The following is a 23,976-nucleotide window of genomic DNA, read 5'->3' on the forward strand; positions in this document are numbered from 1 at the left end:
ATCCTGGGGCCAATCTGGGCACATTATAGTGGATCCGTAACGGCTAAAATAGAGCAAAAATCTGATCCTCTCTTGACTGTAGTCTACTGTTAGATCCACCTCAGGCCTGCTCGTGCTACAGCGCTGTTCTCCTCAATTAAACCCTGGGCTCTAAAATCTTTTTTAAAATCTAATATGTTATCGCGTCTCTTTCTTTCTCATTTGCAAGAGCAGTGTCCAAAACATTCAACTAGCAGCGTCTGATTTTTAGCCAACATTTTCTTTGTAGTCCCAAGTCCAGGATCAGAGTTAGACGGCTACACCTGGTTTTTAAATGTGTTATCTTGGCTCGAGATCGGGTCATCTCGTCCTTTTATTCATCACTGATAAAATGGTAAATAGTTTGGCAGATACCTGAACATCCTGAACTGTCCTCAAAGCAAAGAGTTACATCTTAATGCATAAAACATGATTTTTTTTTTGGCAGCCAAAAAACAGGAGTGTGTTGTAAAGGCAGAGCGATCGAGAAAAAGGATATCAGCAACTGACTTTGAATCTCATCTCATTAGTAGTCGGATAATCTTGAAACACCCTCTGGAAGAGTTCCTCGGCTTACTTCAGGGGACTTTTACCCTGCCTAATGTCAGCTCAAGTAGTGGATATTACTGCTCCCATGTGGCTTGTTTATATTTTTTGGCGCAGTTTGGCTGATTAAAATTGTGCTAAACCCAATGCAATGAGGAAACATCTGCTCCTCCTCATCAAACCCAAAGCAAATGGGTCGCAGATTCCATTTTTATTTTTGGTTTCTCTGGATCATCACTCCTTGCCTGTGTCCTTATCCTTGAGTCATGCCGTGCCAGAGTCCCAATGAAAAACCCAGCGCGTTGTTGCCGAGTGCAGAGAGCGTCTGTTCTTGCCTTTCTGTCTCCGGCACAAAATATGGATCTCCGTTAGGAATCAGCACAACTTTCTCCCTCAATTCTCCCTCTCTTCTGAGCCCTCTGAGCCACATTGTTTGGCTTTGATCCATTCCCACGTTCCTCTGTTTGTGCCTTCCAGTTAGAAATCTGTGAGGCAGCTCTCTTCTGATTGCACCACCACTCCTCTTACTTATCCACAAACCAGCAGACAACTCATCAGCTTGCCCCTAATCATCCCAATTGTTTCACTGTAACTATACAGAGCAGGCCCGGCAGTCACAAACTAGCTGCAAACATTAGCACAGCCAGCTAACTAGCTTACTACCTACTAACTACATTATTTTACAACATTCGCTGCTCTGTCCTGCTCTTCATTGGAATTAGGAGCATTTACACTCCAACACCCCCGTCGAGAATCGTTACTCGATGAAAGTAAGAGTTCAATTTTTTTTTAAAACGTGACGTGCCATCTTCATCACCTCGACAGGCGCTGCACCAGTAACTAAAAGGGACGGGGCTGAGCAAAAGTCTCCATTCAGAATAAGAATGATGTTTGGGTTGTGTTGCTGAGTGATTATTGGGTCTACAGCTCTATTATCAATAACCCCTTTATCTATAATCCCACATGGAGTGTGGGATTTGTTTTCAGCCTGTTGGGTTTTGATGCTTTAGGAAAAACAAATATGAACAGGAAGTGGTGATGAGCACCATTTCAGATACACACAGAATACAGGATCGATTCCCTGGCTCCCTCTGACGCTCACCTCTCAATATATTTTTGAACCTGCTAAACCTGCTCATGCAAATGTATTTTATTTATTGCTTCGTCCTCCCCAGACCCTGAGTGAGGAGAAGTTGTCCCACGAGAAGGACATGAGCAACATGCGAGGTCGATCCGAAGAGGAGGCCAGTCAGATGAAGGAGAGCCAGGCCCGAGCCCTGGAGGAAGTCGCCAAGAAACACCGAGTGACCCTGGAGAACGCCCTCAACAACGCCGAGAAGGAAAAGAACCGCATGCTGGCTGTGAGTACACACACGTGCGCTATCTATTCGTGGCCTCTGAGAGGCGGACTTTAAAGGGTAACCTTGTATCTGCGTCATGCGCTCATGGGATGGAGGCGCTTCCTGCTGATTAAACCTCCCTCATTCACACTCACGCATGTGGTCGGGAATGGAAGAATGGGAGGTGATAATATGTTCGACAGAGGGTGCTTTAGATGGCGAGCTCGCAGGGCACGATGAATAAGAATCCACCAGATTAATTTTACCCAACGCTGCATTTTTGTGTAATCAGCGTGCATTGCGCAAAGCCCGAGGAAAACAAACAGCTGTATGTTTTAATTGATCCAGCATCATCAAGCTTCAGGCTCGACTCAAACCGTGAAGTTTTTTTTCTCCCAGTGTGGAAAAAGGAATCACTATGAATATGCTATGAAGACCAGAGGTAGATAGTAACAAAGAACATTTAATACAGTATTTCTGGAGGTAATGGGGTGCAGCCTTATACTTTTACTCCAACCAAGAGTTATCTGATTGTTGTTGCTACGTTACATCAAATCATGTCATGAGCTTAATAAACGTTATGTCTTGCTATTGATCGAACTACCAACAATATATATAAGTGGTTACTGTTCACTTCACCGTGACGGCCCGCAACATTCTCAACATCTCTCGTCGTTCTGATACTTTAAGTACATTTGATTGATACTTCTACCTTATTTACTTACGTATATTCACTTCCTTTAGTGAAGGAGTACTTGAGCATTAATGTATTGATACTTACACTTCAAGAAAACACGCTGACTTTAAACCTAGTTGAGGCAATTTTAGAAGCATTCTTGTTCTATCTGTTTAAATTCACAGAACAGCACAACATCAAACATCTTTCCCAAAATAAAGAAGAAAAAAAATCTGATATCCGTGGCTGTCGCAGGACAGTAATCAGTCCATGTCATGTCATCCAACCTGCGTGAAATGATTGCGTGGTACCTGCCCGTCTCCCTACCCGCCCTCGAACCTTCACGCACTCTGCCCCTTGACAGCTGTGAGTACAACAATAGCCATGCTGCTTGTTCTGTCATTATGCTGACGTGAGGTGTTCTCTTGCATGTGAATGAGACATGAGGTAGTTGGATAAGGTTGTGCCCCCTCTAACTCAGGCAGGCAGTGTCTCTCCATGTGTTTTGGGGGAGGGGCTTCTTCTTCTTTTTAATCCACTGTTAATCTGTCAAGTAGTGCAGCTTAACATCCAGAGTCTGTTTACCTTTTTTCACTTCTGGATGAACGGCTACAAGTAGTGACACATTGATACACCCATTTTATATTTTCATATTAAATACATAAATAAAAATATAAAATTGAAGAGTGGGAAATGGAATGACTCAGTCAAAACACAAGCTGTCTCTCTCGCGGTCTCGATGCATTTTGATTCATCGCCTGCCAAAAGATTTGAGCCTGTCACACCACTTCAATCTGTTGATGTTACACAATGTGTGTTAATGAGCGAGTGGTAATGTTGGATGACAGACGTCCCGGAGTGTCTGCATATGTTTTAGTTTGATCAGCAACAAATCACTGACCATAGTCATGTTGTGTGTGTGTGGATGGAGGTACACTGACCACTACACTGGCTGAGAATGCCGTGTATTTCCTCGACTGTTTGTTCAGTCGTTCTCATTTTCCTCCCCACAGACACTCTGCTGGTCGCACGTCTGCTTCTCTAACCTCTGAGCTAACTTCTCATTGTTCACTGACTGGACCATCTGTTACAAGAACTGGAAAAAAAACAGCTGTCTTTGCCTTCAGACTCAACTTAAACTGTACATTTCTTATGTGTCATGAAGATCTAAATATTGTTCCAGACGCTTTTCTGTCTTGATAGGAGTACAAATGTCAAAGGAAATTAAAGGAAGATTGATTTCAGTTGTTAGGCTTGACTGTAAATGTTGATATGCAAAGAAATCAAGACAAACATGTATGCTTTTCTCTCTTTTTAAGACAGAACATGATATCAGCTCAATGTGGTCTGCAGATTGGGTAATAAATACACATTAATGTGACCATGCTGTTTATCTACAGACTATCATCATACTTTTATTGCTGTAAACATGAGGGCGAGACTCAACTCAAAAACAATATAAATTCCATCCCGTACTGAGGTCCCTCGGCTCTCCATGGTCTCATAAAAAGTTTTATCGAATGGCGTCAAGGAGCGTGGAAAATGAAAAATGTAATCATATCACTGCAAACAGACAAACTGTTAGACGGAGGCCGATCCTAACACATAAAAATTGTCATAAAATGTCTGAAAAACGTCCTCTACGGCATTATCTAAGTGTCTTGTGCCTTTGTGTGAGCTCCTCCAAACAACTGTTTTCGCTAAACTAAGCACTTCCTGTGAAGGAATTTGTTTTAAGCGGCAATCTTTCATTCGGACTCCGTCAAAGTCTTTCTGCAGTGATATGCTTTCTGTTCATCTTCCATTTTCATTAAGACAAGGCAAGTTTATCTGTATAGCGCATTTCAACGACAAGGTGATTCAAAGTGCTGCACATAAAACCATTAAAGCATCAAAACATAATGTAGATTAAAAAACAGTTAATAAAACATTAAAACAGTCAAAAAGCAAAATAAAATGAATAAAAGTTGCAGTGCAGTTTAAGAACTAGTAGTGAGCTACAGCAATTGAATCTGGTTCAATTAAAGGCAAAAACAAAACTATCCTTCTTTAGGACTGGTTTAATAACTGCAGTTTTTAGGGCGTGTGAGGAGACACCTGAGATAAAGGATGTGTTTACAGTCTGTAAAGGATCAGTGGTCATGCAGTGTGATTGTTGGTTGAACATCCAAGCAGCAGGAGGATGTTTTCAGATGTTGTTTAATGTCCTCCAGGCCTCTTTGGTTGATTGAATGAAATTGTGTCATGATATTTGAATGGATGCTATTTAAAGATGGGAACAACACATGTCCTGTGGTTGGTGTGGAGCCACCAACTGCTTGTTTAATTTTCAGAATTTTGTCAGCAAAATAGGAGGCAAATTGATTGCATGCTCATGTGGATTGGAGTGTCGCAGTTACCGACACCTCAGGGTTTGTTAGCCTGTCAACGGTAGCAAATAGGGCTTGTGTTTTGTTATTGTTTTTGGTTATGATGTCAGAGAAGAAGCCTTGCATATATATATATATATATATATATATATATATATATATATATATATATATATATATATATATATATATATATATATATTCTGGGGCCAAAGATAGCCGGGAGAGGTGAGTGCTATATACAATTGAGCTCGGGTGAACTACTTCTGGTATCCAATGGACAGGATTATCATTTGAGTTTATTTCCGCTAAACTAGGGGAAAACACAGTTTCAAGAGACCATTTTTCAGGGAACGCTTAGAGTTAATGACCGGACCAACAGACTCTATTAGATTTAAAAGGACCTTCGGGGGTATTTTTTTAAGAGGACATCATGTGGACCCAAGACGTTCTTCTGCTTTTCCAGCTCCACTCAGCTATTATGCTTCTCAAGATCTGAAGGTGCTTCATAAAACTATAGCAGGGGATTGCTACAGCATCAGTTTTACCTGTCACTTCTAAAAGTGCTACTTTTCAAAGTGATCGATCAGCTTTTTAGCGCAGAAAAAAATGAGTTAGTTGCTTGTAATCACACAGGCTGTGATCCTCCATTGTCATGTCAACACAAGCCAAAACAAACTCGATGAACAAGCAGCCTCCCTTTTTTAAAATACTGGTGTTCGTAATCTCCCCGCACAGGATGACATTAAAAAGAACATCACACACAGCCAGTAGAGGAGCTCATATACCTTCCACAACATATGCAGTTTGATTAGGTTATTTATCCATAGACTAAAAACACATCAAAAGAGGCAATAACAGTGACTCAGAAGCTGGCAGAGGAGGAAATGCGGCCTCCTGACGTGGGAGCACATTTATATTTATTACACATAAATGTCATCTAGATAGAGAACACCTCTGAGCTTATGTAACCCGGGCTGGTCGGAAAGCCTGCCGGAGCCTTGTCACTGCTATATTATCACAAAAGAGATGAGGAAGAAAAGACAAATAGAAATACGTTCTCAATGAAAACCGAGTTGGGATATGTGGCAGCCGGTGGAAGCCACATGTGGACACGCCGGATGACTCACAGGTGATAAGACGCTCTAATGTGCTATTTTTGGGGAGTTGCTAAATCTGCTACTCTTCCTTTTCACATGCGGAGCTGCTTTAGTGTGCAGAAAACAGTGAAGTACTAATTAGATTAACACACTACCTACGCGCCAGAGGAAGTGGGGCAAATGCGCGACGAGGAAGTGGGTTCATATTTTATGGTCTTATGTGCGGAAATTGAAGCGCTCCGTGCTGCAAGGACATCTCTTCGCCACATAGTTTGATAAGTGTCACTTTTCTTTTGCACTTCAATAAAAGGCGAAATGACTATGGGACCAATTAAGTTGAACTTCAAAAATCTTTTATCAGGAAATGAAGGCTCGGAAAAAGTGTGGGAGTTTTGACATTTAAATGGGTGCACGGCCCTGAGATTTAATTTCAGTCCTGCTTGTGCGCTTGTGACACTCAAAGCATGTAAGTGGAGAATGTAAAGTGGGTAAAGTGATCAAAATTAGAACAAAATGATGGAGCGATTAAAGACATTAATGTGAGCTTGTGAGCGGAGGGATTTAAATTTGGCAGCCCGCTGATGCAGAGTGTACGTGTGTTTGTTTCTAAAACTTCCAGCATAAATATTTCACTGTTACTTACTTAGCGCGGCGTGTGGCGACTCTAACGGGGCTTAAGCTCATACGTAGCGTATACGCACACTTCTTCAATGGCGCTTTTACGCCGCTTGTCTGCTGCATATTCCATGTTATATATTTTTTACTGCTTGGGAAAGACATGAGAGTTTCTGTTTGGGGACCAGTGAGGGTTATTCCTTATTCAGCTGAAGTGAGGTCAGCAAAAGCAGATTCATGAGCCATTGAGATTTTTTTTCTTCCCCTTCAAGGTACTTCAGAGAAAACAGCTGATTCATATTATTATTTTAAGCTTGAACCTTTCAGCTGTGTCTTTAAAAGGAGCTCAATTTGATATTCAGAGCATTATTAAATGAATGTTTGCTGTGGAACAATGTTGTTTGTACTGTTAGCGCTGTTAGCCGTGAGCTGGAGGCTCAGCTATCGCCATGTTGAGACCCGTTGAGAAGCAACAGAAATGCTCCCAATCTCGTATATGTGCCACCTTTAACCATCTTTTCAACGTTCTAATTATTGCCTTTTATATAATTATATTCTATTGCGTTACGATAGACGGATTTGTCATCTTCATTTTAATGTAACCTTTTTCAATGTGTGTCTTCCGTTGGCTAGCTCCCTTCATGTTCAGTAGAGAAAGAAATGCTTTGTGCCGTAATCAACATCGACATTGTTGACAATTGGCTCATTGATTTTTTACTGCTGCTGGAAAATCATGTCGCTGACTGCTGCTGCCTTGAACACACTTCTGGCTCTCATTAATGAGAAGAGATTTTGTCCATATATATATATATATATATATGGAAGGAGGAGGCACATGTCGACAATCCTGTCACTAATGTCAAAAGCTGCTCCTGTGGTTATGATAAAGGTCAGGCTTGGATATGCTAGGCGGGTTCATGCCATGTTGAGCCCGATTCTTTGTGTCTGAATCATAGCTACGGTCCTACTCCCTCTGACCACACTGGCTTCAACAAAACAACCTGCCCCCCCTCTCTCTGTCCGCGGATCCTCACGAAAACATACACTCGTTCCCTATTGTCCTTGGGGTTTAAATGACCAAGTACCCGTTTTACAGTATCACGACAGAAAGTGAAATGTCCCCCTCCCCCCCGAGGATTACAAACCGGGCCCCGGGACTCAATTAATAAGCCCGAGGTCTACCTGCACAGCCTTTTCCACTAATTTTTAGCCGAGGCTTGCAGCTCCACCAGCCTGAAATAGCCTCGTGATGGTGCCTAATCTCCACGGGGTCCTTTATTCCAGTCACACACGGCCATGTGGAGGCAAGTGATCAAATATTCTCTTGCATCAAAGTTGCGTAATGAGGACACGTTTTAAATGCTATTCCACAGCAGACCCGATCAGAGCGAACAGCTACATTAAGAGCCGAGAGTTATGCATTTCCTTAATGATCAGATATGCTTTCCATACGCAGACTCTCTGGCACGGTGTGATTTCTCCATGTCCTCATATTCCTTACCGCATTGTTCTGATATTCACATTAATTCCCCATTGTTCGCTCCTGTTCATGATCGTGCAGCCAGTGTTGGTGCATGAATGTCCACTTGGAATGAGAGACAAGGAGGAAGCAGAATTCATTCACTTCATCATTCACTCGCTCGGGTTTGATATGTTCTCTGCAAAATCATGATGGCAGACACACGAGAGAGAAAGGCCTCTTCACCCCTCCATCCGACCGCGGTTGCATCACGTCTCTTTAATGATCTTTTCTTTCATCATACCCATATTCTTTTCATCGCTTTAAATGAAAACGAGAGTGGTCTGTGAGACGGTCTGGTGTTTGGAATTTAAATGAATAGTCTGCAGCACCTTGGCGGCGGCTTCCATATCGAGCGAAGAGGTATGACAGGAATCCTGATGTGTCACATTAGATTCCTGTTTTTCTATTTCGACCGATGTCCTCGGTATCGCCAGACAGTCGGTAAACACTTCACGTGTCAATAGAGTTCCACGTATTCAAACTTTGCAAATAGTGACAAAAATAGGTTGAATTCACTGTTCTATTTTTGAATATACACCTTTTCTGGTGTTGAGAATGAGAACTGGGAACAAGTCTTGTAAGAAATGATCACGGATTTAAAGCTGATAAAGACATTTTGAAGCATTAATATCATCTCAGTTGATCATAACAGAAATTAGTGACTTGTCTAGTTATGTCACTCTCTTACTGTCAAAACAACATTAAAGTGTTTTAAGCTGCATTTATTTATATTTGTATATAACCGATGAAACCAATGCATTTGTGTAATATGAAGGATCGCTTTCAGTAACAGACCCATGTATTGATTAGCAAGTCAAAAATAAATGCTAATCTTTTTGCCCAATTGTCTGCTTACACATTAGCCATAACAAATGCATCTTTAGGTACCACAAGTTACCATCATTGACTGTTTAAAGCAGACGTAGTCGCTGTGACTGACCCATTTGTTTGTGGACTGCTGTTTTGAAGCCTCCAGTTCGTCATTTTAGCCTCCGCCATCTTGGTTTTGTGACCATATTTGGACTAGATGGTGGCTCTGGGGGGCGTGTGAGGTGTGGCAGAGCCGGGTACTGTTAGCGGCTGACTCTTATTGAGACCATCATTTACTGAATGAACATCAAGCTGTATTGAAGAAGACTTGAAACTAGAGATTAAGACCATAAAGTCATGTTTACTGAGGGAATGCATCACGAGAGAAGTAGAGTCATTTTCTCATAGACCTCAAATCAATCTGACTACTTTTTGCAGTGGCTGACCTTTACAAAGAATACAAGTTCATGCCACTTGTGCACTGGCTTCACCGTTCAGACCCACAGGTTGCCCCTTGGTTACCTCAGATCAGGGACTGTAGGATCTACCCGAGCAAAAAATTACCACAGCAGTTGAAACAAAGCAGTAGAGTTTGTGAAAATATACAGATGTAACTACACAACATGTAGAAATAGAAGAAAGTTTGGAGTTGACGTTGGTTATTCTGATTTTTATCTGAAACTCAATTCACCATTGGATTCAAAAGCAAGAAATCGTCTCAAGGAAAGCCTTTGTGAGGACACGAGGGAGAGAAAGGCTTTAGGCGAACAGCGTATCGGACAGATCTTGATGTAGCTTGAGACTTCATGGTAGCCCGGAGGTGGGCAGGTACTGGCCCCATTCTTGTTTTTCATGGTTGCATAAGTGTGTTGAAACTATTGCAACAACAGGGAGCGGGTTGGTGGGGAAAACGGGGGCGGAGTGTTGGGAAAAGTTGATATTTACAAACTGGATAATTTTGAGGCCAGTGTGTGATTCTTTGTACCAAATTACAGCGAACGGTTTTCCGGACGCATATTTGTGTCAGCCAGTATTCACAGTTGTTACCGTGCCGACTTGCAACAGAGAAGCTTCCTCCGGTCTGCGGTTGATGAAATACGAGATGTCATTGCACGTGGATTACTGTGATTTTTCACTCTTCCTTCCATCCAGATGAATTTCCATTCATTTTTACGTAACACAGTCGTCAATACACTGAATGTTTTTTGTTTTTTTTCTTACAAACTCCGTCCTCCTGTTTCATGAATAACGGTGGCAAATTTCATTTGACATTATAGCAATTTCCCTCGCCTCTAATTGTCCTTGGAAAGCAGCAATCATTGCTCGCTATAACAGTGTCCCACTCGTCAGGAGGCATAATAAACTTCATCATGGTGAGAACGTTCGAGCTCTCGTCTGTCAAGGACAATGAAATGGTTCCCCGTATTTTTAGAAAGTTTGCATGGGTGAATTCAGTCAATGGGAAGTCAAACAAAGGGAAGCGTGTTGTGGATCTGCAACACAACTGAGGGAACACTACACACGAAGAATCAGAGTTGTGTGAAGTTGTGTTCGCCGGAGTCATTTTCTGTCTCTGTCTGAAAATAAATCCCTTTTCGCTGCGTCAGCCTGAGTCTCCAGCACACCCACCTCCTGTTTTTAGCCATGCTGGAAAATCCAATGAAAACTGCACAACTTTACTGATCGGTGACGTGAATTGTCTCGCCTGCGTGTGACTCCTTAATTTAGTCGCAGAGGAATTGTCTCCTAAAGCTGGAGTGCGTAATATTTGTCCCTGAGTCATTAAACACTGTCCATGACACATGCCTGCAGGTGAGCTCCCCCGAGCAGCGTAAGTAAGTCTTTCCATGCAAAGAAGGGTTTGATAAACACACGAGTATTTTACAAATTCAGACCCGTCCCCTCTCTTCTGACAGCCATCTCCAATGAGGTAAAACTTTTGTCAATGAATCCATGAATCACTTTCTTTTTTGACTTTAACACTCCCTCTAAGTGTTTCTATTATCTACCACTTCCTGCCTTTTATGGCTGTGTCTGGTTGTCACTTCTATGGGAACCAGCACGGGAATGTTTCCACAACTCAAACACGAGAGCCTTTCATTTTAAATGGCATTGCATGAATGTAGCTCGAGGTTCCTTGATGCTCCTTTCGAGGACTTACTTTGACAGATGTGTGTTTCTGATTGGCTTCCACAGGAGCTGGAGCAGCAGTTTGAGAGGGAGCGCCTCTCGCTGGAGGAGCAGAAGACGACTCTCAGGCAGCAGCTGGACGAGCTGAGCGAGGAACTGAACTCCAAACTCAGCACAGCGAGCCAAGAGGTAGGACAATAGCACCTTAGGTTTGACCTGACTTATTGTGCTGCGAAACAACTTAAAGGTTATATACAAACGCAGGTTTAACATCATTTAGGCTGTCTATGCTTGCTTCCTTATCATCTTCACACTGGGAAATACAGTAGTTTCACTATTTAAAAATATTATATTAATATTATTTTAAAATAAATTCAGAACTTTTCGTCTTTGTTGGTTTCAAATTTCATTGTTGAAGATTAATGTGATCATGTTTCAGCTTCTGTATGGCAATTTTGTTTTGTAAACTGTGTGTGTAATGAATTCCTCATTCACTACTCACTGAACTTCTTGTTGGTACTGTGACCTTCAAAAGTTAGGGAAACTGGAGTCTGAATCTTTAATAATGTGCGTGACTTGAATACTAAATAAAAGATAAACAGTATTTACCATTTCAGAAATGACGTAATCTGTGTTTTCAAGTCATTTCACCTGCTGACAAAGTCTTATTAATTTTGAACCTAACACTGAGTTCTAAGAAATGTTATTTAGAAAAAAGACAACTGTTCAACATAATGTTTTAAAACACTTATTATTTATTTATGAATACTTTTTTTACTGAATCTTGGAGCGTGTATAACACATGGTCTGAATCTATTTAAAGGAGCGACATGTAACACTGACAGCTAGCCTATAAAATGGTTACGGCAGTCTAAATTCAAAACATTGGAAAGAGTTGTGTGTCCCCGCTCCCTCATGCCCATACTCTAAGTTTGGTCACCAGCTTGAGGACACATAACCTACACACAGGCAGACCAAGCTGTGTCATGCTTTGCTGGGACAAACGGCAAAGAAACCCAACAGTTTGTGTTAGCCAGCGAGCTAACCTTGGCTACAGGGTTTCACAGAAATATCGACCTTGCAATATAAAGCGAGCAAAAGTTGATCACTTTCATTCATTTAATGTAGCCATGTATTTATAGATAAATAACTAGTAGCTCGGGATGGGCATGAATAACGTTACGCTAGTGTTTTAGTGCTCCAATGAAACATCAGTATTAATTTCATAACACTGTCATATGTAATGAAAACTGACGTTCAATTGGACCGAAACAGCAAGTTTGACCCTAAATTCACCAACGATTACTCAAACTTGCTGTTTCGGTCGTATATGTATTTCTTACAGTAGTTAGCATGTGTTAGCATGAAGGCAGTAGCGCGCACTAGTCAGGATCACTTCCCCGGCCTTGTGTCTCAAATACTGGCTGCCGCACCATCGAGGGCCGTTAACATTGAACTAGTGATACTTGTACTTTCTTTATGTCGGCTAAAATGTAGTTTGAAGGCATGCTTGCATGGCCGCAGCACGCTGAGTTTGTGTGACAATTAGTTTCACATTCTATGACCTGGCCTTTCTGGCTGGACAGTTCAACTTAGCATGCGATGACATATTATGGTCATTTTATGAATCAATACCGCAAATATATAACGTATCGCTCCTTTAGTGACAATGCAAAGAGAACAAATTGTTTTTGGTCCCAGGTCTTTAAAAGCTTTGTTTTTGTCTGCAAACCCGCTGCCACTTCCTATTTCTGTTGTTTGTGCACTCTCACTTGTGACAGCGAGGAAAATTAAGATCTGACCGAATTGCAAAACTATGTGGCCACGCTGGCAAAAAAAAGTATATGGGTCTCGCTCATTTAACAATCAGTAGTAGAAATGGTTATTGAATGCATTTTTGATAGAAATTCCACCTCGCCGAGCATAAAATGCTGATGTAGTTTCAAGGTTGCTGCCACACTGAGATACAGCCTGAAGCACAACCAAGTAGAGAGCGTGAATATAGTTAATTCTCTCTGGCTGTCTCTCCTCACCCCGCAGTTGATCCGGCTGCAGGAGGAGGTGCAGCAGGGGGAGGAGGACGTCGGGAAAGCCGAGGGACAGATCTCCACACTGAAGGAGGCGCAGGACAAGCTGCTGGAGGAGCTGGATGCCACCAGGGCCCGACTGAGGGAGACCAGCAACCTGCTGACCGCTCTGCAGGTCAGCACCAACAAACGCTGACACAGTTGTTTTTTTCTGGACTTATGAGGACTCCAGTGTTAATTTAAATGTACTCTTAAACCAGCCTGCATCCATCAAACTGCCCTGTCCTCACAAGGTGTTAAACTCACATTAGTCCAAAGATAGAAGGACACACACACTGACACACGCACACACGCACACACACACACACACACACACACACACATACAGCATTTGGACTGATTCCAACCACAATATAAACTCAATATAACTCATACTGTATCTTGTGCTGGTGGATTTTTTTTTTACAATGTAGTTTGCCGCTTTATTAATTGAGATTAAAAAAATCGTCGTGATCTTTCTGTCTAATAATTTATAACAGTCTTTTAGAGACTAAATAAGTTATAGGCTTGAAAATGGTGAATGTTTCCACTGCTTATTTCAATTTCCAATAACACAGAACAGAGAGAAGCAACAAACGCTGATATTTGAGCTGCTGTAAGTGAAGAGTTGGCTTTTTTTGTTTAATGAATGACAGCAAAATCTCATTTTACATTTGTTCTCAAATGTATTTGATTCATTTTTGTTTTATCAACGCTTCAATTCGTCTTCAATTCGTCTTCAAATCATTTTATTCCAACAATGTAGATTTGGTGTTGGAGCAGAGTGGGTTTTTGAAGGACTTCCACGTGACATGCTTTTGGATTGACACTGCCAACAGCAACATTTAGTGTTTGTTCCAAGCCTTACTCCAAAAGGCATTAACCTTTTTTCACGCTTCAGAAAATCCCAAAAGTTTTCAGAGTTGCCTAAAGAACTGGATTCCTGTCAGGGCGTAAAAACCTCTGAGCAACGTTTATGCTGGCAGACTAACCAAGGTCTGTCTGTCTCTCTGTCTGTCTCTTGAGTCTGACTGACTGACTGCCTCTTCACAGGGAGAGTTGGAGGTCCAAAAGCGTCATCATGAAGCCAAACTCATCACCACCAAAGAAGAAGAGAAACATAAGATGGACAAGATGGCTCTGGAGCTGGAGCTCAAATGGACCGAAACACTCAGGTAGGTTTGAGTGTGTGTGCGTGTGCGTGCGTGCGTGCGTGCGTGCGCATATGTGTGTATCTGACAGCCTTTGTGTTGTCTTTTAACAAAGAGAGACCATGAAATTACAAATGGATGGGAAATGGAAGTCTATTCTGTTCCTCTATTTTTGTTTCTTACACTTAATAGAACACACACACACACACATGCACACACACACACACACACACACACACACACACTAACAAGTCACCGGGCTTGAAATATTGACCGTGACAGAGAATTATCTTTGCAGGGATCTGCAGCTTTTCAAAGGCTCTGTTAACATCCACAGACCTTTTGAAATGTTGTTGTTCGAAAACAAAGAATGAAATTGACTTTTTATTTAAGTGTGAACCGACATCATTTTCCTACAGTGAAGTCTGCAGCCTCGAAATGACTTTAATCAAGGTAATCCCAGCATTAAATTGTTTCTTGATGGTCAAAGCGTTTCCACTTCAAAAAAGATTTAGTCTTTTCTTTCATGCTGAAGTAACTTGACTAAATAGTGGTAAATGCCTGGGTACTGTACGATCTCATTTATATTATTAATAAAGAAGAGGCATTAAGTTGTTGCTTTAAACAACAGGGGAATGAAGGAGTGCACACTCTCCTATAACAGCTATTCATGTATTTCAGATGGTGCATTGGGACATGTATGTGACCACATTCTTCGCTTAGACTATTTTAATAAACTGAACTGTTCATGAAAATAAGTAACAAAAGGGAACATGCTTTCCCCCCACTACAAACGGTGTCCCAGTTACCCCGGATAATCCACAGAACACACTGTCGACTGTTTTCATGAGGGCTATTTTTTTTTAGTTGAAAGTAGTTCCAATGAAAGCCGTTCACAGTGAGGTCTTTGGATTATCCAGAGGAACTGGGACACTGTTTCTGCAGAGAACTCGCTATAGAATCACTTTAACCTCATTTTTTAAATGTTATGAGAACCACAAACAAAATGTTTCAAACGCGGAAGGATCAGAACAGACAGGTGAACTGTGTGTAGTAGGTTTTGAGTCAAATAATTGCAGTCGCTATTGATGTTAATTTGACTTTTTCAGACTTGGTTTGTGCTGAACGCGCAGCAGCGTGTGGCCAGTCGTTGTTGCTGTGTTTTAACGCCACCTTCTCGTATTGGCTCAGCTCGCGCAGAACACCAAGTTGTGTAGAGAAATGCAGCATAGGTGGCTGCTTTTAGTTATCTCCTCCTGTCTCCTGCCTCAGATGATCAAAATAATGCTACTGTTGGGAACTACAGGATATGATGTATTGTATTCTGGAAACCATCAAATGAAACCTGAGATGCAGGATTTATTACATATGAGTATGACCTATACTGAACTGTATTATGCAAAAACATGAAAAAATAACATATAGCATAAAATAGATGAAATAAGATAAGATATTATTTCGAGATTGCTACTACATGAGAATAAAAACACACAAAATGTATTTGAAATAATACCAACTTCAGTACGAAATAGAATAACAAATTAATTAAGACACATAACATAGCAAAAGGAGTATGTAATCATTTTAGTAGCATAAGTCAACTCAAACAGAATTGTAAATAACAACAAATAAGGAATGAAATAGCAAGGAGAAAGACTTGAGACTGAGTCTGCAGAACACAGGCTGCAAAAGACCTCGCATCCTGTTTATGCAACATCTTTTGTGACAACGACTTTGAACGTATGTTTTCATGAAGGACTTAAATCTTAAACATCCATCTGGAAAATAAAACTTTAATAACTCTCATACACCCCCCTGACCTCTGACATGTATTCAATATATATGTACAGACTGAGAGGCCTCCATTCAATATGTCTGACTGAAATGTGAACTCTGGTTGTCATACTAGTATTGTTGAGGTTTATTCATTTTTCGGGGTGACTGACAAGTCCGGCTAGAATAATAAATTGTTCAGGCTGATCGGTTAATATTATATATGTGTGTAGGTGTCAGCACGTGTGTCAGCCAATAAGTAAGAGTAAATCATTTTATATTTGTGACTCCATTACTTTGTATTTATTTTATTTGACATATACGCACCTTTTTACAAGTTCATATTTATCATAATCACAAAATATAGGGGCAAAAATACAGGCCAATATATCATTATTGGATTTTTGCCAGTGGCTATGAGTTTTTTTTTATAGATCTGAAAATATTATGGATGGGCTGCTTTCTCTCATGCCTGCGTTGCCGTTGGCCTCTCGACCCTCTCTTTCCAAGTGTGAGGAGCAAAAAGCACTAAAGGACTGGAGGACCAATAAATGTCAAGTTTCAAGTGTCAAATTATGAAAGAACCGCTAAAATACCAGGAAGCTGTTTTGGATTCTCTGTAATCATCACAACCTAAATCTGTCAGCAGCCGCTCTCCTGACAGTTGTTTTCTTTTTATATAACTCCCTAGAAGTATCAAGTTTATTTAACCCAAACACAAACTTCCTCCTACCAGAGACAGACTTCACTAATCATGCAAATGTGACTGATTTCACCTGCTGTATACTTCATATTTATACCATTTCAAGCAGTAGGAAACATCCAATATTTTAACACTTTGGAAGCGTCTTGAATTAAAAGTGACAAAGACCAAATGCAAAAGACATCGACAATGATGGTGTCAGATTAATGACTAAAAATGACTGCATCAAAGACAGATTAGGGAACGCCTGTTCTAATTTTCTGTCTGCTGTGCTGTCAAACTGACTGGCTGATTCAAAGTTAAACCACCAATAAATCTCTGTCACAATAAAGCCCATTTCCCACTGGACGGAAAACACATCTGGCTTTTGTCTTTAGAGGGAAAGGTTGCAGTCAGCATTCATTCCCGGGACAAATGAATCTGCTGCAGTGACAGGTAGTTATCGGCTTCAGCTCCGATCATCAGTGAAGGAAACACGACACCGGGGAAGACATGCTCATGTTTTCCAATTTTCTGCTGCGATGATGCCGTGCGACGCGCACTGAAGTGAATATGTAATAAATAGAATCAACAGGGATATAGACAATTATTGTAATTGATTGATGTACAAAACAAACAAATACTCCCCTCAAAGCCACCAGATTTCAGTCAGAAAACAGCAGTTTGACATCGCCGATCATCAGAATATGCTTTATTCAAACAAAAGAAACTAAATAAAACTCATTAAAACCATCTTGGTAAGTCTTTACATTATTCCAGCAATCACCAACTCTGGTTTTAATCCTTAATTCATAGAGTTAAATGGGAAAATAAGCAGACATTATATGTGCTCCTCAAAGCTACAAGACTCCATTGACAGAAACAATCATTTTACCTCGTTGTAAAACACACATCCTACTTCTTCTTCATTTTCTGGTGCGACGCTATGTGGCGCTCCAGAGACTCAACTCAGAAAACAGCAATTTTACGTTGCTGATCATAGAAACACACTTCATCCATATTTGACAGAAAAGAAAACGCATCAAAATCATCTTTCTCAGTCATTCCACTTGTCCCAGGAATCACCCGCTCTGGTTTGAGAGTTTTAAAGAGAGACTGAACAAGTTCCAGATATATTTCTGGCAATGGGAAATGGTAGATTTTAGTTTTTCTGGCTTTAAGAGCGGATCTAGAAAGCAGAAGTCAACGTACTGTAGAAACAACACTGTTGCAGCTTACTCATACCGATAACCCCCTCCTCTCCTCTCTGTCACCTCTTCATCAGCTTCCACTCACCTTCCTTTGTCTTTCTGCGCACAGCTCTTAATTCTCAGGAGAACATCTATTCATTTGGTGGTTGGGGTGAGTACACTGTGGTTAGCGAGCCGTCTGAATTAAGGAGGCTGGCTTTAATCCCCGTTTCACAGTGGAAACAGACGGTTTCTCTGTGATAGCATAATCATGGAAAGAGCTCTCCGGATTACCAAATGAACAGAGGATGTTGAGCGGATCAGCACACTGAGGCGGGGCCAGCACACGCGAGTTCGTCCTGGTCATACAGAGGACCTTGTCGAGCGTGCTCGGGAACCTCTCAGCCAGTCAGTCGCTCTGTTCTCAAATGTGTGCCAATGTGTAGATGAATCGGTTTACCGGGCTGAATTGTCTCAGCAACTGTTGGAGGGATTGCCGTGTGTCATGATCCCCAGAGGATGAAACAACCCCGGTGATCTAACCTTCCCAGTCGCGCCACACAGGAGGAGCGCTGAGTTTGTACAAGAAGCCTCCAGCACTGGACGGATGTTTGCGTTGGGGAATGTGTGTCTAAACTCTGTAGCTATGTTAGACATCGACATTGACAAGGTAAATATCAGAAGGACAGCTAATATTGAATTGCCCGCATTAGCACGTCCAGTAGCTCTCATCCCAAGTGTTTGGGGAAAGCCTTTATTGGCGCAGTGTAACTTCGAACTCAGATTAAAAGTTGCACACAGGACATCTCCCACCACGTCGCCACAATAGATCATTTCCTGGGTCATTCTGTTCTACAGACGCTATCAATAACTCCTGAGAATGGAGATAATATGGAGGTTAACAACGGCAGTACAAGTCCTTGGTTCGATTATGGTTCTTTGTTCAACCGCTTTGCTTTAAAAACGTTATATATTATAAAGATATTAGCGGAAATGTGGGCTTGAAGGTTCGTCGTTGACCTTGGATATAGTCGTTCTGATTCAATTCTAAGCACGAGGTCCACGTACAGGAAATCTTCAGCCACATTGAGAAATATATTCACTGAAGAGCATGAAGGGAAATAAAATGACTTCCAGTGATGAAGTACACTTGCAGCAGGTACTGACTGTGACTCCTCAAAATCATTTTACATTTTTAGAAAAGAGAAGGTCAGATGTGACGAGATGTTTTTCAAGAAAATACGTATCTGTGTGTATTTTAACCGTGGAACTTGTTTTTAAATCACAGTTGTAGACAAATTGTAACTTCATATGAAATGTATTTCTTACTTTGTGCGATGCAGATGTGAATGACGGACATATACACAACTAATGATGAGAGGCCAGTGTGAGGCCGTGGCTCTCTGCCCGGGAAACAAGTATTTCTGAGTTGTGTTCAAGCGTGACGGTAAATTGTAATGCACAGTGACTGGATAATAAATGAATGGACGTAGGGTTGTTAATGTATTTAGAATGTTGTATTATTTAAAATTCTTATTACATCCCAACAGCAATCAATTAATTTAATGCTCTTACAAAAAACACATCTGGTATCTGGTACTGCTGTTGCAGGACTGCAATATGTATTAACTGTGATGCAACTATAGTATGCAATGGTTGGACTCAGTCCTCCACAAGCGTCTCGCCTGACAGCTGTGAGTGGTAACAATAGCCATGTTCATTGTTTACGTTCATTGTGACAGTTTTGGGGGAGCGGCTCTGGAAGGAGCCTGAGGGTGTGGTTGCCGACCTAACTGACCATACTCACTAGATTCAGCGACTTTTGGAGCCAGTGCTGCTACTTTCCTTGTAAAGGAGTCGGCAACGAAGGGCCAGGTTATTCAGTTGGATGGTTTTGAAAAATACTCGCTGGTTTCGCCAATGCTACCTACGAACGCTTTATGTCGATATGCATAATCCCACGCACAAATGCACGCCTCAAATGAGCTGGTGTGCGTTATATCTCAGAGCACAGGGAGGCAAATCCAGCCAATTATCCCACATCTCATCAGGATATATCTTCCATCTTTGACAGTTCATCCACTCCTTCCTTCCTTTACCTCTCTCCATCTGCCCTGATCTCTCTTCCTGCTATGCTGTAGAACGCCACTTATTATAAAGACCAGAGCTCTTTTGAAGCCCAAGGCCAGTGTGTGTGTGTGTGTGTGTGTGTGTGTGTGTGTGTGCACGCACACGTTTGTCAGAGAGCCCGCCTTCAGTTTGACACTTTCTGGCTCTCAAAGTGCCAAAAAAAAAAAAGCGCGTTTTGCCTCGATACTTCATTTAACAGCTGCCATTTCAACTCCCACGCAGCTTTTATATGACAACACACACACACACACACACACACACACAGAGCCACGCAGAAAGCTGTTAGCAGCAGCGTTGAAGAGGGACGGTCGCTCGGTAGATGCAGTGTTGAGGTGCGATAAAGGACCATTTATTGTTCTCTGGAAGTGAATATGAAGCTCTCTGAAGCACCTTAACTTTCGTTGCAACGTTCTGTTTGCAGTTTGTTGCTTTTTTTTTGCCAGATATTGTTGCTGCGCTTGTGATCTGTAATAAAACCTCACGTCTACTACAACAAGAGCCAACAACAAGCGTGCCAAAGGTGCCTCAAAGAAAGACAAGTTTGGAAGATCAGCTCGTTGACGATGAGGCGTAATCACTTCTCGCAGTGTCATTTTAGATTGATTTCTTGTCTTCCAGGAAGCCAAAGGGTTTCAATTTATGCCAACACAGTAAAAACATCTACTTTGCGGAGGCTTAAAACTTACTCAAAATATTAAATCCGCCAGGTCTTGCCATCATATTTTGGTAATTCAGCCACAAGCAAAGAATAGCTTTCCAGTTCAAGTTTTCCAAAATCAAATTTGCAACTTTCACAATGACGCTGCAGCCGAATCCGTCTCGAGCCTCGATAGACGGACTAACGTAATGCTGCCTTAATACATATGTTTGTATTAATAGATCAGGTTGAGTGATATGCCCACAGAGAACCATCACCTCGGCTCTACAGCCTTCTACGGTCAATTTGTCATGGTTTTGGTTTCATGGTCTGCCACTCCGCTGTTTCGGTTCACTCTCACAGCTTCATCCTCTTTTGCCGCAGCGGAAAGAAAAAAACTCACTACTAGCTCACCACCAAATGGTCGACCGACACAAATATTTGGTGAACATTGTGGAGCATTTAGAGGCTAAAGAGTCTAATATTTCTCCCTACAAGCTGGTGTAAACTAAGCCAGACCATTTAAAGGGACAGTGTGTCGGACTTAGCAGCATCTAGCAGTGGAGTTGCAGGTTGCAACAAGCTTAATACCCCTCCTCTCACTCTTCCCTTTACAATACTGCAGCAGAGGGAGCTGAATAGGGCAAATCTGTGGCAACGTCATTCACAAGTCAGATGGCGGTCACGGTTTTGCACCCGAAGGCTCACGTTGCCACGGTTTTGAGTTCAGTGTCTTGCCCAAGGACACGACATATGGACTGGTGGAGCCGGGGATATTCCAATTGTAAGGCGACCCGCCCTTCCTCTCTTTCACGGCTCCTGTCTTTTACAGACACTTCACTCACACATGAATATTGTATTTCATTGTTTTTGTTATGTTGGTTATGCAAGTGTAGAGGCACTTGGTGCGGTTTTGCTCAATCGCTCTTGGTCACAGCATGAGCCCAGTACCTGAGAAATAACCACAAATATCTGTGTGCTTTGCCCTGTTGTAGGCAGGAGTGTAAGAAGCTACGCGAGGAGCTGAGAGAAGACCACTTGGAGGACAAGGCCTCAGCGCTGAGTCAGCTGGCACAAAGCAAGGAGCAGGAAATGAGCAACGCCAGGGAGAGCTGGCAGAGGAAGGTGGAGGACCTTCTGGAACAGGTACGACGACTGCCAATGGATCCGTGCAGTGCAGCATGTGAATGTGTGTTGAAGACCAGCCTCTCACCATGATGAAGCTTTTTGGTCTTTTAGGACCAAAACGTATTATTAACTTTATGCAGAATGGCCCATTTCAGATGAATATTTATTGGATTATAAATTGTGATGTATTAAGGTGTACATCACTTTAACATTGCAGCTGGTAAATATTAAGCTTTATATACTCCGTAGTGGCTTTCAGTAATCGTTAATAATACATCTTACTTTATGATTAGATTCATATTTTGTATTATCTACCTTTCAAAGCAGCTAATGTTATCGAATAAATATTGTGCTGTGAATAGTACAATATTTCCCTCTGAAATGTAGTGACATATTAAGCAGCATGGATTTAAAATGCTCCGGTAAAGCACAAGTACCTCGAAAAGTACCTTGTGCTTAAGTACAGTACCTGAGGTTACATACTCAGTTACATTCCACCCAATGAGGATAAGTGAAGGTACTTTTATTTACTGCTTGAAGATGGTTTCATGCTCAACCCGGGCTGTGTATACAAAAAGCCTGCAGCTTCAGTCAAATGTGTAATTATACCCATAGTAAGAAAATCAATAGGCAAGAAGAGGATGAGAAAAGACAATATGAGCCACTGCATCCCTTCAAAGCTCCCGATGCCACTAAGTAAGGCCAGGCTGACTTATATCGCCCTCGCACCGGTGGACCGACCCACTCACACACTCACTGTTTGATGCCGCTGTGAATTCACCGGAGCGGGCAGCTGCCGCTAATGACCGCCCGCTAATATTAATGAAGCGTGACTAAGCTCTCCTGTGGACATCGACGCCCACACACAGGCACACACACATTCCTGCACGCCGCGCTGCTGCTCGTCGCCGCGCTGTCCGTCAGCACCCTTTCCAGTGATTAATGTGTCCGCGTCGCGAGGTGGCACTCAGCAGAGCTCTACTTATTTACTTTCGATGTCAAATGAGAGAGGCGGTCAACCTCCTCGGAAGCTGTTTGGAAATCAATTGATGTTTTGATGAAGGCCTATTTTAACAGAATATTATCTCTGTGCCCGTGATGCCCTGATGCCTGGGCAGATGAATCTTCGACAAAATATGACGGGATTCTGCTTACACACAAAAGATGCTTCACTGTGTGTACACAACACAATGTGTGCAAACATCAGTGTTGCTGTAATCTGCACTTTATGTGGCGAGTTACAGGGGTGAATGTGTGCATAGGCGCGATACATTACGCACCTGTACCTGTAACTATGAAAGGTTTTGGTCTCATCAGGTCGAGTCACAACACCTTCCTAAGGGGCCACGATGAGTTAAAGCGCACTAAACAATACTTCTACGTAAACACATTGTGGAACATTAATGTGTTGTTGTTTACAGTGACGACCCCACTGAGAGTTATCGCCCGACTAGCTGGAGACCATAGAGAAGCATTCAGCTGATTGTAAGACAAATGCTTCCCTCCGGACATTATTGAATATGAATTTATTATATCTAATGATAAAGTAAGACACCTCTCTCTCTGTGTGTGTGTGTGTGTGTTCTTTGCATCTCAAAACCCGTTCCTCCGATGTACTCACACTCGAGGGAGGGGGCGGGGCTTCAGGATATCTGCAGACTCCAGCAGGCTTTTGCTGCTGGATGCTAGACATGCTAACGTTGCAAACGAACGCTTCTGCGGTTCCCTGACAATGCTGCAAGCAACGCATCCGGGAGGCAAATGGCCACGTCCCGAACGAGCACTGTACTTGTTTATTATAATTAATGAATGCTAATGCTGCATAACATCTGCAGAATGCGAGAATATGCGCACGGTTCGCTGACCTGCTGATCAAGAACTTAACGGCGATAATATGTCAGCGTAGACAACACAAATAATGTCGACAACACAAATAACTAAAATAAAATAAGTTTAAGTAACTTAGACTGATAGAAACTCAATTGTCTTTCTCTGGACTTGTGACCTCACTCACATGACAGCCGCTTGTCTCAGTAATAACACCTGAAACGTTTCAGAGACCCAAACAATGGGAATGTGAGGGTCAGAGCACA

General features: G+C 41.9%; 1 protein-coding gene across 7 annotated transcripts in view; it reads left to right on the forward strand.

The window, feature by feature from the left end:
- Nucleotides 1-23,976, forward strand: part of fam184ab (family with sequence similarity 184 member Ab) — a 122,454-nt gene that overhangs the window by 60,426 nt on the left and 38,052 nt on the right. For all 7 annotated transcript variants that reach the window (XM_068576552.1, XM_068576551.1, XM_068576553.1 and 4 more), the window contains exons 9-13: nt 1,740-1,925; nt 11,193-11,315; nt 13,167-13,328; nt 14,246-14,367; nt 21,751-21,901. In XM_068576552.1, coding sequence (XP_068432653.1) covers nt 1,740-1,925; nt 11,193-11,315; nt 13,167-13,328; nt 14,246-14,367; nt 21,751-21,901 — 744 coding nt within the window. The remainder of the gene's footprint in view (nt 1-1,739; nt 1,926-11,192; nt 11,316-13,166; nt 13,329-14,245; nt 14,368-21,750; nt 21,902-23,976) is intronic.

Source organism: Clinocottus analis, unplaced genomic scaffold (assembly GCF_023055335.1).
Source record: "Clinocottus analis isolate CAN_PGR_092001 unplaced genomic scaffold, fCliAna1.0.p SCAF_15, whole genome shotgun sequence".
Classification (NCBI taxonomy): Eukaryota; Metazoa; Chordata; class Actinopteri; order Perciformes; family Cottidae; genus Clinocottus; species Clinocottus analis.